This window comes from Poeciliopsis prolifica, unplaced genomic scaffold (assembly GCF_027474105.1).
Source record: "Poeciliopsis prolifica strain line A6 unplaced genomic scaffold, Auburn_PproV2 SCAFFOLD003, whole genome shotgun sequence".
Taxonomy (NCBI): domain Eukaryota; kingdom Metazoa; phylum Chordata; class Actinopteri; order Cyprinodontiformes; family Poeciliidae; genus Poeciliopsis; species Poeciliopsis prolifica.
The window spans coordinates 10,421,770-10,434,822 of record NW_026562378.1 but is presented as its reverse complement, the minus strand read 5'-3'; the positions used below and the strand labels follow the sequence as shown (position 1 = coordinate 10,434,822).

The window sequence follows — 13,053 nt, the reverse complement described above, 5'->3', positions numbered from 1 at the left end:
TTACCAACCGTGATTCGATTTACTTCATTTCTGTTGGAAACTACTCCCAGAAAACTTCAGCAACAATCTGCTGTTTTTAGACAAAAACAACCCTAAAAAATTGTTGAAAACAGCAAAGTTGGACATAAGATAGCTACGATAGAGAACTAAGGAAAGAAAATGAAGCGGATAAATCAACAGTGTTCTGAGGATCAGCTTAACACTTTTGAAAACCAACAGGTGCACGCTGCTTTCCAAGAATTACAAAATGAGATTTCACAAATTGCCATCTCTCCAGAGACCCGAAGCTTAGGATCAACTGATACACAGGAAAGCCAGGCAAAATCATTTCCTCTGAAAGGGACGAAGTCGTCAATGGGACATTCAGCAGGACAACATCCCAATCCAGTAACTTGTAATGTGGCAGACACTTATGAAAACCAAGATGTTCTCACTGTCCTCAAAAAATTACAAAGTGAGGTTTCGGATACTTCCAACTCTCCGGAGACCCAAAGCTTACAATCGGCTGTCAGTGACAATGGCGGGTTAAAATCCTTTCCTCAAAAAACGATTAAATCCTTCACTGAAAATGTAACAGGACAACGACCCAATCCAGTAACTTGTAGTGTGCCAGGGACTTTTGAAAACCAAGCGATACGCACTGCCTTCAAAGAATTACAAAACCAGGCTCCAACTATTTCCATCGATCCACAGACCCAAAACATAGAATCAGCTTTTATTGATGATGGCCAGTTAATCTCATGTCCAAATGAAGTGATTAAGACCTTGGCCGAAAATGTGGCAGGACAACGTCCTAATCCAGTTCCTTATAGTGAGCCCGGCACTTTTGAAAACCAAGAGGTACGCGCGACCTTCAAAGAATTACAAAAACATGTTTCAGGAATTTCCATCTCTCCACATACCCAAAACTTAGAATCAGCTGACTTTGAAAAAGGCCATTTTAAATCATTTCCTGGAAATGCGATTAAGTCTTTTATTAAAAATGTAGCAGGACAACATTTTACTCCAGGACCTTGTACTGCCTCTGTGCAAGTTCCTTCTCCAGAAAGTTATACGGCCTCTGTACAAGTTCCTTCTCCAGAAACTGGACCTTTTGTACAATTTCCTTCTCCAGAACCTTGTACTGCCTTTGAACACGTTCCTTATGCAGAGAAGTCTACTCCTTTTAATTTCTTCAAGAGGCCTGCTACTGGAACCATTCCTTCAAAGCTCAGAGGCATTGGCAGAAAACATGATCCCCATGTTCCCAACATTGGGGAGCAGGGAACCAGCAAATCGGAAGTAGCTGCTCTACCATCTGTTACCAAGAGGGACCTTGATAGCGTGGAGGCTGGGCTACCAGGAGACACTATAGCACGAATTAGACACAGGGCAGGTCAAGACAATCAAGAGAAAGGAATACAATGTTTTGAGCACGGCATTGCTCAGGGAGAAGATGATTTGACTGACTGCGAGTTCCACTGCAAAACTTGCAAATCCAATGTTAAACCCTCTGTGCTTAAGGAGTTTATCTCTGAGGTGTCAGACTTACTTCAATGCCAAACATGTAAACATGAAGTTTACATTATTTCTGCTGTCATCAATAGGCTTTTGGAAAAATACCCCCGTGATTCTAAACGACTGCTGCTGTGGGAACAGTCTGGTGTTCTAAAAAGGCGCCTCTCCATTTACCTGTCAGCTCACTTAGGCATTCAAAAATGTAATGAAGTTGATCGGAAACTAAACTCGGATTACTATGCCAAGGTCATCGTTAACAACCTTCTAGGAATTTATGGTTCACCAAGAAAGCTGATCACAGCAGCAGTTCTTCCAGACAGCAACTTTTGCGATGACTTTGTAGCGTTTGTTGGATGTGAACTCGTAAAGACGAGAGCATACAAGAAATATGGTATGTTTAGAAGAGTTGTAAAGCCTTTCAGAAAAGCCTTCAATTGGACTTATGATCAGTTCGCTCCAGCCACACAAGTGATGTTAGATCTCAGTTGTTGTGGATTTGCTTTTAGAAAAGACAGCGAAAATTATTAGGGGGGATTATAAGGAGGATAACAAAATACATCCTCATTTCTATTTTCATTGACTTTTTTTATTTGTTCATTCTGGTGGAGGTTTTTTCCTGTTAAAACAGAGTTTTCCCTCTTAGGTGATATTAGATTAAAAAAACTCAACAACAACAAAAAACCTTCCAAAGTAGACAGACATAAAATTTCCTTCGGTTCTGTTCTAAACATAAATTAGCTTAATTTTAAAAAAAGTTGACTTATGGGTTCTCTCTGGGTCATTTTCTTTTGTAATACTTACTTTGCCATGTAACCTTCATGGATAAGTAAATCAGTTTTGTTTCATCGTCATTATTCTAAATTATTAAATGTTAAACAACATATGTTAACATGTGTTAACATATATTAACTATATGTTAACATATATTAACAACAATATGTTATAATATTTACGATATGTTAACAATGTTAACATATATTAACGATATGTTAACAACAATATGTTAACAACAATATGTTAACATATATTAACGATATGTTAACAATATGTTAACATATATTAACGATATGTTAACAACAATATGTTAACATATATTAACGATATGTTAACATATTTACGATATGTCAACAACAATATGTTAACATATATTAACGATATGTTAACATATTTACGATATGTTAACAATATATTAACATATATTAACGATATGTTAACAACAATATATTAACATATATTAACGATATGTTAACAACAATATGTTAACATATATTAACGATATGTTAACAACAATATATTAACATATATTAACGATATGTTAACATATTTACGATATGTTAACAACAATATGTTAACAACAATATGTTAACATATATTAACGATATGTTAACAACAATATATTAACATATATTAATGATATGTTAACATATTTACGATATGTTAACAACAATATGTTAACATATATTAACGATATGTTAACAACAATATATTAACATATATTAACGATATGTTAACATAGTTACGATATGTTAACAACAATATATTAACATATATTAATGATATGTTAACAACAATATGTTAACATATATTAACGATATGTTAACAACAATATATTAACATATATTAACGATATGTAACATATTTACGATATGTTAACAACAATATGTTAACATATATTAACGATATGTTAACAATATGTTGACATATATAACGATATGTTAACATATTTACAATATGTTAACAACAGTATGTTAACATATATTAATGATATGTTAACAACAATATGTTAACATGTGTTAACATGTTAATATGTTGTACAGTTCAACATGTACTGTTGTACTCTCCTGTTCAACAGTACATGTTGTTCAGTTTGTACATGTACTATTGTACATGTATGTTAATCAAATGGTGTCACGACAAAAACAAATTGTTTAACATATTTGGGCTAACCAATATGTTAATGTTAATATATGTTAACATATATTAAGACGTTCATATGTTAAAATATGCTACATAAACATATGTTAAGTTAATGGTGTCACAACAAAAACAATTGTTCAACATATGTTCGACAATTTTAGCATACTAACACGTGAAAATATTTTAACAATTATGGTAACATGTTAAAATATGTTAGTATATTTTAACAATTTAATTGTTTCTGCTGTGACAGTTTGATTATGTTCTGCATTTTGTCTTTGTTTTGAACGTGTCGCTCTTAATGTATACCTCCTTGGTTTTTCTTCTTTTTTATATAATATCCAGTTTGAGATCATAGACTCTTTATGTTCACCACACACAAAACACGTCATATTTCAGCTTTATTTTCTTAAAAAAAAAAAAAAAAGAAAAAGCAGCCATGTCCTCCACTGTTTCACTTCAAAAACCAAAGCATACATGTAGTACCACAAAGACCATTTTGTCCGTCACAAACAAAACTCCACATCGACGACATAGATGATTGGACAGTTGTATGAAGTGTAGGTTTCAGTACAGATAGTAAAGCTATTGTTTAAGCTTCTCAGTCTTCAAAATGAGAAAGTACATGAAGATAATTCGAAACACACTCGAATGAAATGTGTCCAAACTGAAATAGAAGCAATAATAATAATAATAATCATCATCCTAAAACTGATGAGGATACCTTCAAACGACTGCCTGCGGTGGACAACATCACAGTTTTCAGTGGAGCGGACTTATTTTAGACATACTCAACTCAATGTACAGTAAATCTACAGGAAACGCCTCTGGATTATTTGAAGGTATCAGAAAATAAATAACTTTTTTTTTTTATCATACAAACAACAGTAGTATTTCCTCTCCTCCAAGTCCCTCAATATGTGCAAACTGCAAGAGTTTAAAAAGGTAGCACTTTATGCATGGACCATGGAATATAAAAACAAGGGTTTTTACAATGAACACGTCATTCATAGTGTAGCAAATGTGACAGAAGGTTAAAAATCATTGAAGGGTATCAAGGAGAGACATGTTAAAATTAGAGTCACTGAAATAAATTGGGGAGTTACTATACCAAAGGATTTGTTTTGGAACTAAACAGCTTCTCTAATAAACCCAAATGCTAATATTATCCTCTTTACATCTTTAGAAGGTCAAATACTGAGATGTACATATCACGCTGAGTTGAAAGTGAATTAGCAGTGAAATCACACCTAATACATTTGATTTTTACCAGCTCTTGTCCCCATCAGAAACCAAATGACTTAATATCAGACAGAAGCCACTGATCTTCACCATCTGTGCTTCGACTTCAAGCAGAAAATGCTCCGTTTTAGCAGTTTATCATGAGTGCTTAAACATTAAAGCGGTTTTCCTTTTGTTAAGACACAGATATGTCAGCGTGGACGGGGCTTCTGTCAGAGTCGTTGTGTTTAACCAGACTGAAGATTCACTTCTGTCATTCGACAGCAGTTAGAACGCATCTCCACGCCACTGAAAATGCACTTGGAGGGATGATGAATTCTTCTTGACGGCTTCAAGACGAATCCAGAAGAGTCCAAGTTCAAACAGACACACGACAAAAACCCAAACAGAAGGACACAAAGCCAGAGGAAGGCTTCACTTAAACTTTGTTCCAAAAAGAATAATAATTAGAACAATGACTATGACAAAAAGGATCAAAATGATGAGCATCTTCCTGTTTTTCTTCTGATACTGCTCCGCCTGCGAAGGAAATAAAAAACATGAAGACAAACATACAAATTTAGATCCTGAATCTTTAATTTAGCATGTGGATTTTTATTATTGTCTTTAAACATTAAAATACTTTTCTGTTGACATTTAACACTTAAGGAGATGAATGATCAAAGTCATCCAAATTCATGACTACAGATAAAAATAAAGCAATGTAACCAATTGTAAGATTCAAAGACGTTTATGTTCATTGCTTTGTCGTCATTTTGGAAAAAAAAATAAATACAGATTTATTATTGAAAGCCCTGCCGATCATGAGTTTGTAAACTTACAATCATAACTGGGTGGTTATATAGGAAACATCTAGCACGCGAAATTTGACATGCAGAAGAACTGTGTATTTTGTTTACCTTCTGTAACTGTTTTAGTCCATCTTCTGTTTTTACACAAGCCTGCTCCACATTGAAGTCAATTCTGTCCAGAACAGTTCCCTTTGAGAAAATAAAACATTCTGATTAGAAAAATGAAGTACAAACAGCCAGAGTTTCACTTTATTTTGTAAAGTTAATGCCAGTGTTTTTACGAGTTCTCCATTTTCAGATACATCTAAACTTTTAAGTAAGGATGTTTTTACTTAGCAAAGATAATCTCTAAAATGTAGCGATACAAATACATTTTCGTACAGAAATGGTATCAAATGCATTCTCTTCTGTTTTATCTTACGCCCTAACTCTTTGACCAAAATGTCTGCTTTAGTCTTTGGGTGAAAATATATTAGAGGAAAAAACATTTCTGATTAAGGGCTTACACATAAAAAAAAACAAAATAGAGAACTTCAATTGAAGGTATTTTTTCCCTTCTTTGATTAAATATTTTTCCAGGTGCTAGATTTTTTTGTGTCTAGTTTTTTTTTTCTAACCATTTAAAAAAAAATTTTTTAGGTACATTTTTCTGCAGTTTTTTTTTAAATACAGTAGCCTCAACCATAAACTCTGGTATCACCTTGTTTTGAAAAAAAAATAATAATAAAAACCAAACAATCAAACAAAGGCTTCTATCAGCATGACAAAGATCCCCTCAAAATTTTGTTTTCTAAAACAAAATGACTTAAATGTTCACAATAACCAACGAAAAAGAGAATAAAATAAATAAATGCTGCATTTACAATTATTCCAATAATTATTCTCCTTTTAGTACCTGCTCCACCACCATTCCCGCCAAATCCCGGAAAATCTCATTCAGGTCCGAGATGGACTGCACTATTTGTCGGATTTCCCGCTCCCGTTCCTCCACCAGAACCGTGTTCTGCTCCACCAGCATCAGCTGATCATCTGTGAACCCCTGCGAAATCAAGATTCACGCAGCCGGTTACACACTCACAAAGAAGCACAGAAAACCTTAGCAAAACGCTGTTGCGACCCATAATGCAACAGTAATTTATCAACATTAATGAAATCATGTCGCCAATTGAGTTCAATAACACACCTCCGAATTATTTTTACTTGACATTGTTTTGAATTTCTTTTGTTTGAAGCTGGAGGATTAATTGATTGTAACAACTATTATGTGTGTCTCTCAATGTTTTTAAAGTTTCGAATAAACGAAACTTTAAAAATGTACAGAAACTGTTTATGACATAATTATCGTTCAGCTGCAGCAATGCCGTCCTGCTCTCACTCTGCTGGCAAAAACAAAATCCTGTCACCTTGTCATACAGAGCCAACTCTTCATCCTCTTCCATTAAAGGTCCTGAATCAAAAAAGTGCTTCGATCTCTCCTCCCGATTCTTCATACCTGGTACATAAACCGTCAGCGTGATTAAAACAGCAGAATAAAAGAAACACCATCTGAGACGGATTTACATGGACGACCTTGAACAGAATAAGAACTTCCTTACGTTTTAAATAGCTGGACTGCGTGTGCCTGAAGTTGGTGGACAGGTCCTGCAGGCTCTGTGCCAGGGACGACACCACGTTCACCAAGAGCCTCTCCTCCTGCTCGGTGCAGTGGCCCCGGCGAGACTGCAGGCCCGTCACGGATCGCTGACATCGGTGGAACATCTGAGCAGAAGACGAGATCATGAGCCGTCAACCAATGAAAGCAATGCAGGACAAGAGGTCATGGTTTTATGTGACGTTTTTCTGTTCGTATTAAGTCGTGTATGTCAAAAGCAGCTCTGCTTTATCAGTTTGCGTTATCCTCTACTGTTCAGGAATTTTTAAAAACTTTTTTATAAAAGGCACAAATATAAAGAAGAGATTTTTAAATTCTAATTACACAAATAAATCTCAATTAATAAATAAAAGCTGCACTACAAAAATATCAAAAACTCTTTAAAGCAACATTAACCAGTGATAAATTTCAAAGCAATTAAAAAAAGAAGTTCAGATTTCTGCACAATACTTTTAAACTATAGCTGTGACTCTAGCTAAGTTGCTCCTGTAGGCAAGTTGCTGATGCCACTCCTCATCTGAACACCAATGGACGCGAGTATTGAAATTAGATCATTTAAACCAAAACTGATCCAAATGGGGACAGCGGTTCACCAAAGCACCTGCGTGATCTCCTGGGTAGTGATCTCTATAGCGTGCTCTTCCTCGCTGCTGTCGTCCAGCGTTGGACGGTTCATGTGCTTGTCGTGAAGCAAAGCCAGGTCCCTCATCTTCTGCTGGATCCGTGTGATGTCGTACCGGATCTGAAAGATCAGCAGTCAAGAAACATCAATACTGCGCGTGTCAATGTTTCATTTATGACGACTTTTCGGCCAGTGATCAGATTTACCTCGTCGATCCCTTCTATCCATTTGGGAGGCAGCTTCTTTGTGACGCCGATAGCAGCTTCTGGGTCCAGACTGATCCCAGAGACCAGAGCCATCCGGTCATCAGCCAACTTAGAAAAGAAAACAGACATCTGTATAAAAATGTTTCTTATAGCAATGAAATGGTGTGATGATTGTAGAGCTCTACTTTTATTCGCTTAATTTTATGAAGGGAAAACAACAGTAGTACCTCATCAAGCTCCTAATGTGATTGCCAGAGAGCAGAGTGTTTCCATCCAGCCAGGTTAAGCAAAAGGAGAGAGAAGCAGAAGTAACAGATTGAAACGCAGAAAAAACCCCTGCAAATACCAAGGAAAAGTTCTGCCGTCTACTTTTGGTTGAAAATTTGCATTATTAGTTCTAACAGCTCATACTAGTCCTTCATAATGTACACAAGTGTGCTGTAAGAAAAAAAATCAACCACATCCCTGAGAGACAAAGTTAGATCGTGTAAGCTCCCATACAGAAAGAAAACAGAAGTAAATACTGTTCTCAGTAAGTTCTTATTAATCTTTTCCCACATAACAACCACAGTCACAGTATGATATTGGGAATTTATGATGCGGATAATTTTTTTTAAAAATTACTTAACCCTTCAGAATCACCTGAGCTGTGGCTCTCTGCAGCTCCTCTACAGTTACCGCCAGGCCTCTCAGGTGCTTCTCTAATTACCTCTAGCCTTTCCTGGTCTTGGGAAGTTCGGAGTACCGTACTGCATTTTAAATAATCGATACAGCAGTGTGCTTACGTTTTGGGCTGTCACATAAGATTCCAATAAAATACGTTGAGGTTAGAGCTTGTAGTGTGGCAAAATGTTAAAATGTTTATAGCATATGAATACTTTGGTAAGGCATTGAAATTCTGTTTGTATTCTCCAATAAAGTGGAGTGAAACCATAACCCTGAAAAACAGCTACATTTAATAAAGGACATTTAAAAATATGAGTTTACTCTCACTAACAATGGATGATCAATCTTTACATCCTCACAAAATAAAGTCTTTACTTGTTGTAGGGAACTTGACTATTTCCTGTAAAATTAGTCCAGTTTTGCTTTCATGTAAACAACTGGTGAGCTACACGTTTATTTTCTTATTTATACCGATTTTTAAAAATATAGAATACCAACTAAACACCTGCACCAGACATGTCAGGCTGCAAATACTCTGCTTTCCTGGAGTGTGCTTTAATCTAATAAATGGAAAGATTGATCTGTTCGAGTTTCTAAGAGAGAATGTGAGCTGAGCAGGTATGTGGTGGAAATGTTCACAGCAGAGTGTGACAGGCGCAGCTGAGAACTTCCTTACAGCTGAGAGAAGGTTTCAGGGAGTAAGAAGAGGAATGGGTTTCTGCCTTTACTTCTCCAAAGGTTTCAGCATGCATACAAACATCAGGATTTATAACATGGGCTGTGTTTCTAGACTGACTCACAACGCCCTGTAAATAAAATTTATCACATCAGATGATCAAGAATAAATGACTTTTTCATCGCAGGCAGGCAAGGAATGTCAACTATTCCTTGTTTAGGCTCCCTGGTAATCTGATACCCAGCTTTGCCCATTGTGGGTTTTCAAGCTGCGGGTCAGCCCTTTTGGAAAAACAGAAGTTCGGGAAGAAAGATCTCAGATAAAAATGTTTGCCTTCCATAAGAGCTGCTCTGAGGGAAAATGTTTAGACTCATTTTGCACCTTTGTGGAGAGATTTTGAGTCCACACCATGTGATGATTTTTCTCTCACAATGCCTCAGAAAAGTATTCATATTGCCTTTGAACTTTTTTTTTAAGTGCTGGTGTCAGATTACAACCAAAAACTTCAACGTACTGTGTCACCATTTTATTTTATAGACCATAACATCATTGATAATTGTGAAATGGGATATATTATTTACAAATGTTTTACAAATAACCAGTATGTAATTTCATTTTGGTGTTAATGCAGATGTTCTATGAAGGGTGTTTGTTAAAAAAAGGTTTTAAATTACAATTAGCATAATAAAGACCAAAGAACAGCAGTCATGTCATGGACAAGGTTTCAAGAAAGCTGTAATAAAACACTAAAAACTCTGAATATATCACAGAAACCTCAAAATAAGAGCATGCAAGCCTACTAAGAAATGAACTGACAGGCCGTGGAAGGACAGCATCAATCAAAAGAGTAGGATTCAGGTGGAAAAATTATTGAACAAAATGGTGTTTAGGTGAAATAATAATAATAAAAAATGTGTGGCAAAAAAAACCTAACACTGCACCTCCCCCTGAAAACCCTGTTTCAGGGTGAAACATAGTAATGGCAGCATCATGCTGTGGGAAAGTCTGCTTCAGCAAGGACAAGGAAGGATGTCACAGTCAATGAAAAAATAGATGGGAAATCGTTGATGAAAACCTGCTGGTGGCAACCAACATGTGTCCCTTTTCCTCCACTAGACACTTGTAAAGATGAACATGAGTTTGTTGTGACAAAAAGTCGAAGAGGTTCAAGGGATGTGAATATTGATCTAATGTTTTAAGTAATTAGTAATACACGTAAAAACAACAACGGTCTGGCTTAGCCAATCCAAAACATGTGTGGGTCACAGAGGAAATCAGTTTCAGCCACAGGATGGACCGAGACTACAGCACAGATTACACAGGTAAACATCTCTTAACTTTCAATAGGAACGAATGGTTTAAACTGAGTTAAAAACAGACTTTAGCAGTGGTTCATATTTAACAAATGTCTTGTTTTTTCATCGTTTTAAGCTGCGATTTAGCTTCTGGGGACAGTAAGACATCCTGTCCTCCTCCTGATGCACTGTCATCAATCAGTCATGAAGTGAAAACAAGGGACCGCATCAGCTCTGACAACACAGGATATCTACGGCTACCCGGGTGGTTCTAGCTACGCTGGCTCAGGGACTAACTACATGCAAACACACACAGTAAAATGTCAAAACGATGCAGAGCACTCACCGCAGCATTGCTACGTGTACTCAGACGGGGGTCGAATGTACTCACTTGCTCAGCCAAAATCTGCCGGTTTTGGATCGCATTGTTCCGCATTAACAAGAAGGCATCGGTCAGACGCCGAGTGGCCATGACTGCCTTCGCTGAGCTCTGAGTTAACAGAGGACAAAACTGACTGCGGATCAGCCGATGGTTTAGTAAATTACCTCCAATGACGCGCTGCTAGCTTTAGCTTTTACCTGCGAAGAGTTAAGGGGAAATCTCGCGGTCACAGCACCATCAAATCTCTCCGATCATGATTGATCTCTCGAGCTTCTCTGGCATTAAATTTTAGTGTCGAGAGAAAACCCGAAAGTTCAAGACAGTTTTGTATTTATGGTCAAATTGGGAACGGTTGCTCTTCTCTCAGAGAGCTACGGAAGTGCGTGTACGTAAACACGTAAACATCTGCCTTAAGCGCATCTTCTTCTAGCGCTACGACTCATCTGCGCTTCACACACATATCGTCCTCTAGTGGCTCAATTAAACATTTTTCATGGCAGGTTTAAAAAGCACCATAATTTTTCTGAGTGCTGGCTCATGCTGATACAGAACAGGATACATCGCAGCCTGTTAAATTATTTCTAAAAAAATTATATATATATATATATATATATATATATATATATATATATATATAAAAAATTCCCTTCTCACCCACCGCGGGTGGTTCTTATCCTCTGAGCTCGGGTCCTCTACCAGAGGCCTGGGAGCTTGAGGGTTCTGCGCAGTATCTTGGCTGTGCCAAGGACTGCACATTTCTGGACTGAGATGTCTGATGTTGTTCCTGGGATCTGTTGTAGCCACTGCTCCAGTTTGGGGGTTACTGCCCCGAGGGCCCCGATGACCACAGGCACCACTGTGGTCTTCACATTCCAGGCTCTCTCCAGTTCTTCCCTGAGGCCCTGGTATTTCTCCAGTTTCTCGTGCTCCTTTTTCCTGATGTTGCAATCACTTGGTATTGCTACATCTAAAACAACGGCTTACCTCTGATGTTTATCCACTACGACAATGTCTGGTTGGTTCGCCATTACCATTTTGTCTGTCTGGATCTGGAAGTCCCACAGGATCTTAGCTCTGGCGTTCTCCACCACCTTTGGGGGTGTTTCCCACTTTGATCTCGGGGTTTCCAGTCCATATTCTGCACAGATGTTTCTGTACACAATGCCTGCCACTTGGTTATGTTGCTCCATGTACGCTTTCCCTGCCAGTATCTTGCACCCTGCTGTGATGTGCTGGACTGTCTCAGGGGCCTCCTTGCACAACCTACACCTTGGGTCTTGTCTGGTGTGGTAGATCTGGGCCTCTATTGCTCTGGTGTTTAGGGCCTGTTCCTGGGCGGCCAGGATGAGGGCCTCTGTGCTGTCCTTGAGTCCAGCTTTTTCCAGCCATTGATAGGATTTACTGATATCAGCCACTTGGGTTATTTGCTGGTGGTACATCCCATGTAGGGGCTTGTCCTCCCATGATGGTATCTCTGGCACCTCAACCTCCGTTCCCTGTTGTCTGAGACATTCACTGAGCACATTGTCTGTTGAGGCTTTGTCCCTGATGTATTTATGGATCTTAGTTGTTTCGTCCTGGACAGTGGTTCTCACACTCACTAGTCCTCTGCCTCCGTCCTTGCGGCTCGTGTACAGTCTCAGGGTGCTGGATTTGGGATGGAACCCTCCATGCATGGTTAGTAGCTTTCTAGTCTTAATATCTGTGGCTTTTATCTCCTCCTTTGGCCAGCTAATTATTCCAGCAGGGTATCTGATTACTGGCAGGGCATAGCTGTTTATCGCACGGATTTTGTTCTTGCCATTGAGCTGGCTTCTCAGGACTTGCCTTATTCGTTGGAGGTATTTAGCTGTGGCTCCTTTCCTTGTGGTCTCATCGAGGTTGCCATTTGCTTGTGGTATACCTAGGTACTTGTAACTGTCCTCTATGTCTGCTATTGTTCCTTGTGAGAATGAGATTTATATATATATATATATATATATATATATATATATATATATATTATATATATATATATATATATATATATATATATATATATATATATATATATATAATATATATATATTATATATATATATAATATATATATATATAATATATATATA

At 37.4% G+C, this 13,053-nt stretch overlaps 2 protein-coding genes across 5 annotated transcripts; one reads left to right on the top strand and one right to left on the bottom strand.

Moving 5' to 3' along the window:
- Window positions 1-46: 46 nt before the first annotated feature.
- LOC129358371 (uncharacterized) lies at window positions 47-5,067 on the top strand. The gene is made up of 2 exons (XM_055027373.1): window positions 47-1,888; window positions 4,837-5,067. Exons 1-2 carry the CDS (start codon window positions 160-162, stop codon window positions 4,980-4,982), a joined length of 1,875 nt encoding a protein of 624 aa, XP_054883348.1. The 5' UTR covers window positions 47-159; the 3' UTR covers window positions 4,983-5,067.
- On the bottom strand, window positions 5,067-11,342 carry stx16 (syntaxin 16). 4 transcript variants are annotated; one of them, XM_055027375.1, is made up of 10 exons: window positions 11,143-11,342; window positions 10,955-11,053; window positions 8,154-8,165; window positions 7,927-8,034; window positions 7,700-7,840; window positions 7,043-7,205; window positions 6,851-6,939; window positions 6,343-6,486; window positions 5,556-5,636; window positions 5,067-5,175 (listed from the first exon to the last, which is right to left on the bottom strand). In XM_055027375.1, the coding sequence occupies exons 2-10, from the start codon at window positions 11,033-11,035 to the stop codon at window positions 5,071-5,073; spliced, it is 924 nt and encodes a 307-aa protein (XP_054883350.1). In that variant the 5' UTR covers window positions 11,036-11,053; window positions 11,143-11,342; the 3' UTR covers window positions 5,067-5,070. The 4 variants fall into 4 exon arrangements, with proteins under 4 accessions (XP_054883350.1, XP_054883353.1, XP_054883349.1 ...); XM_055027378.1 differs by having other exon boundaries at window positions 10,910-11,342; XM_055027374.1 differs by having other exon boundaries at window positions 10,955-11,342.
- Window positions 11,343-13,053: the final 1,711 nt, after the last annotated feature.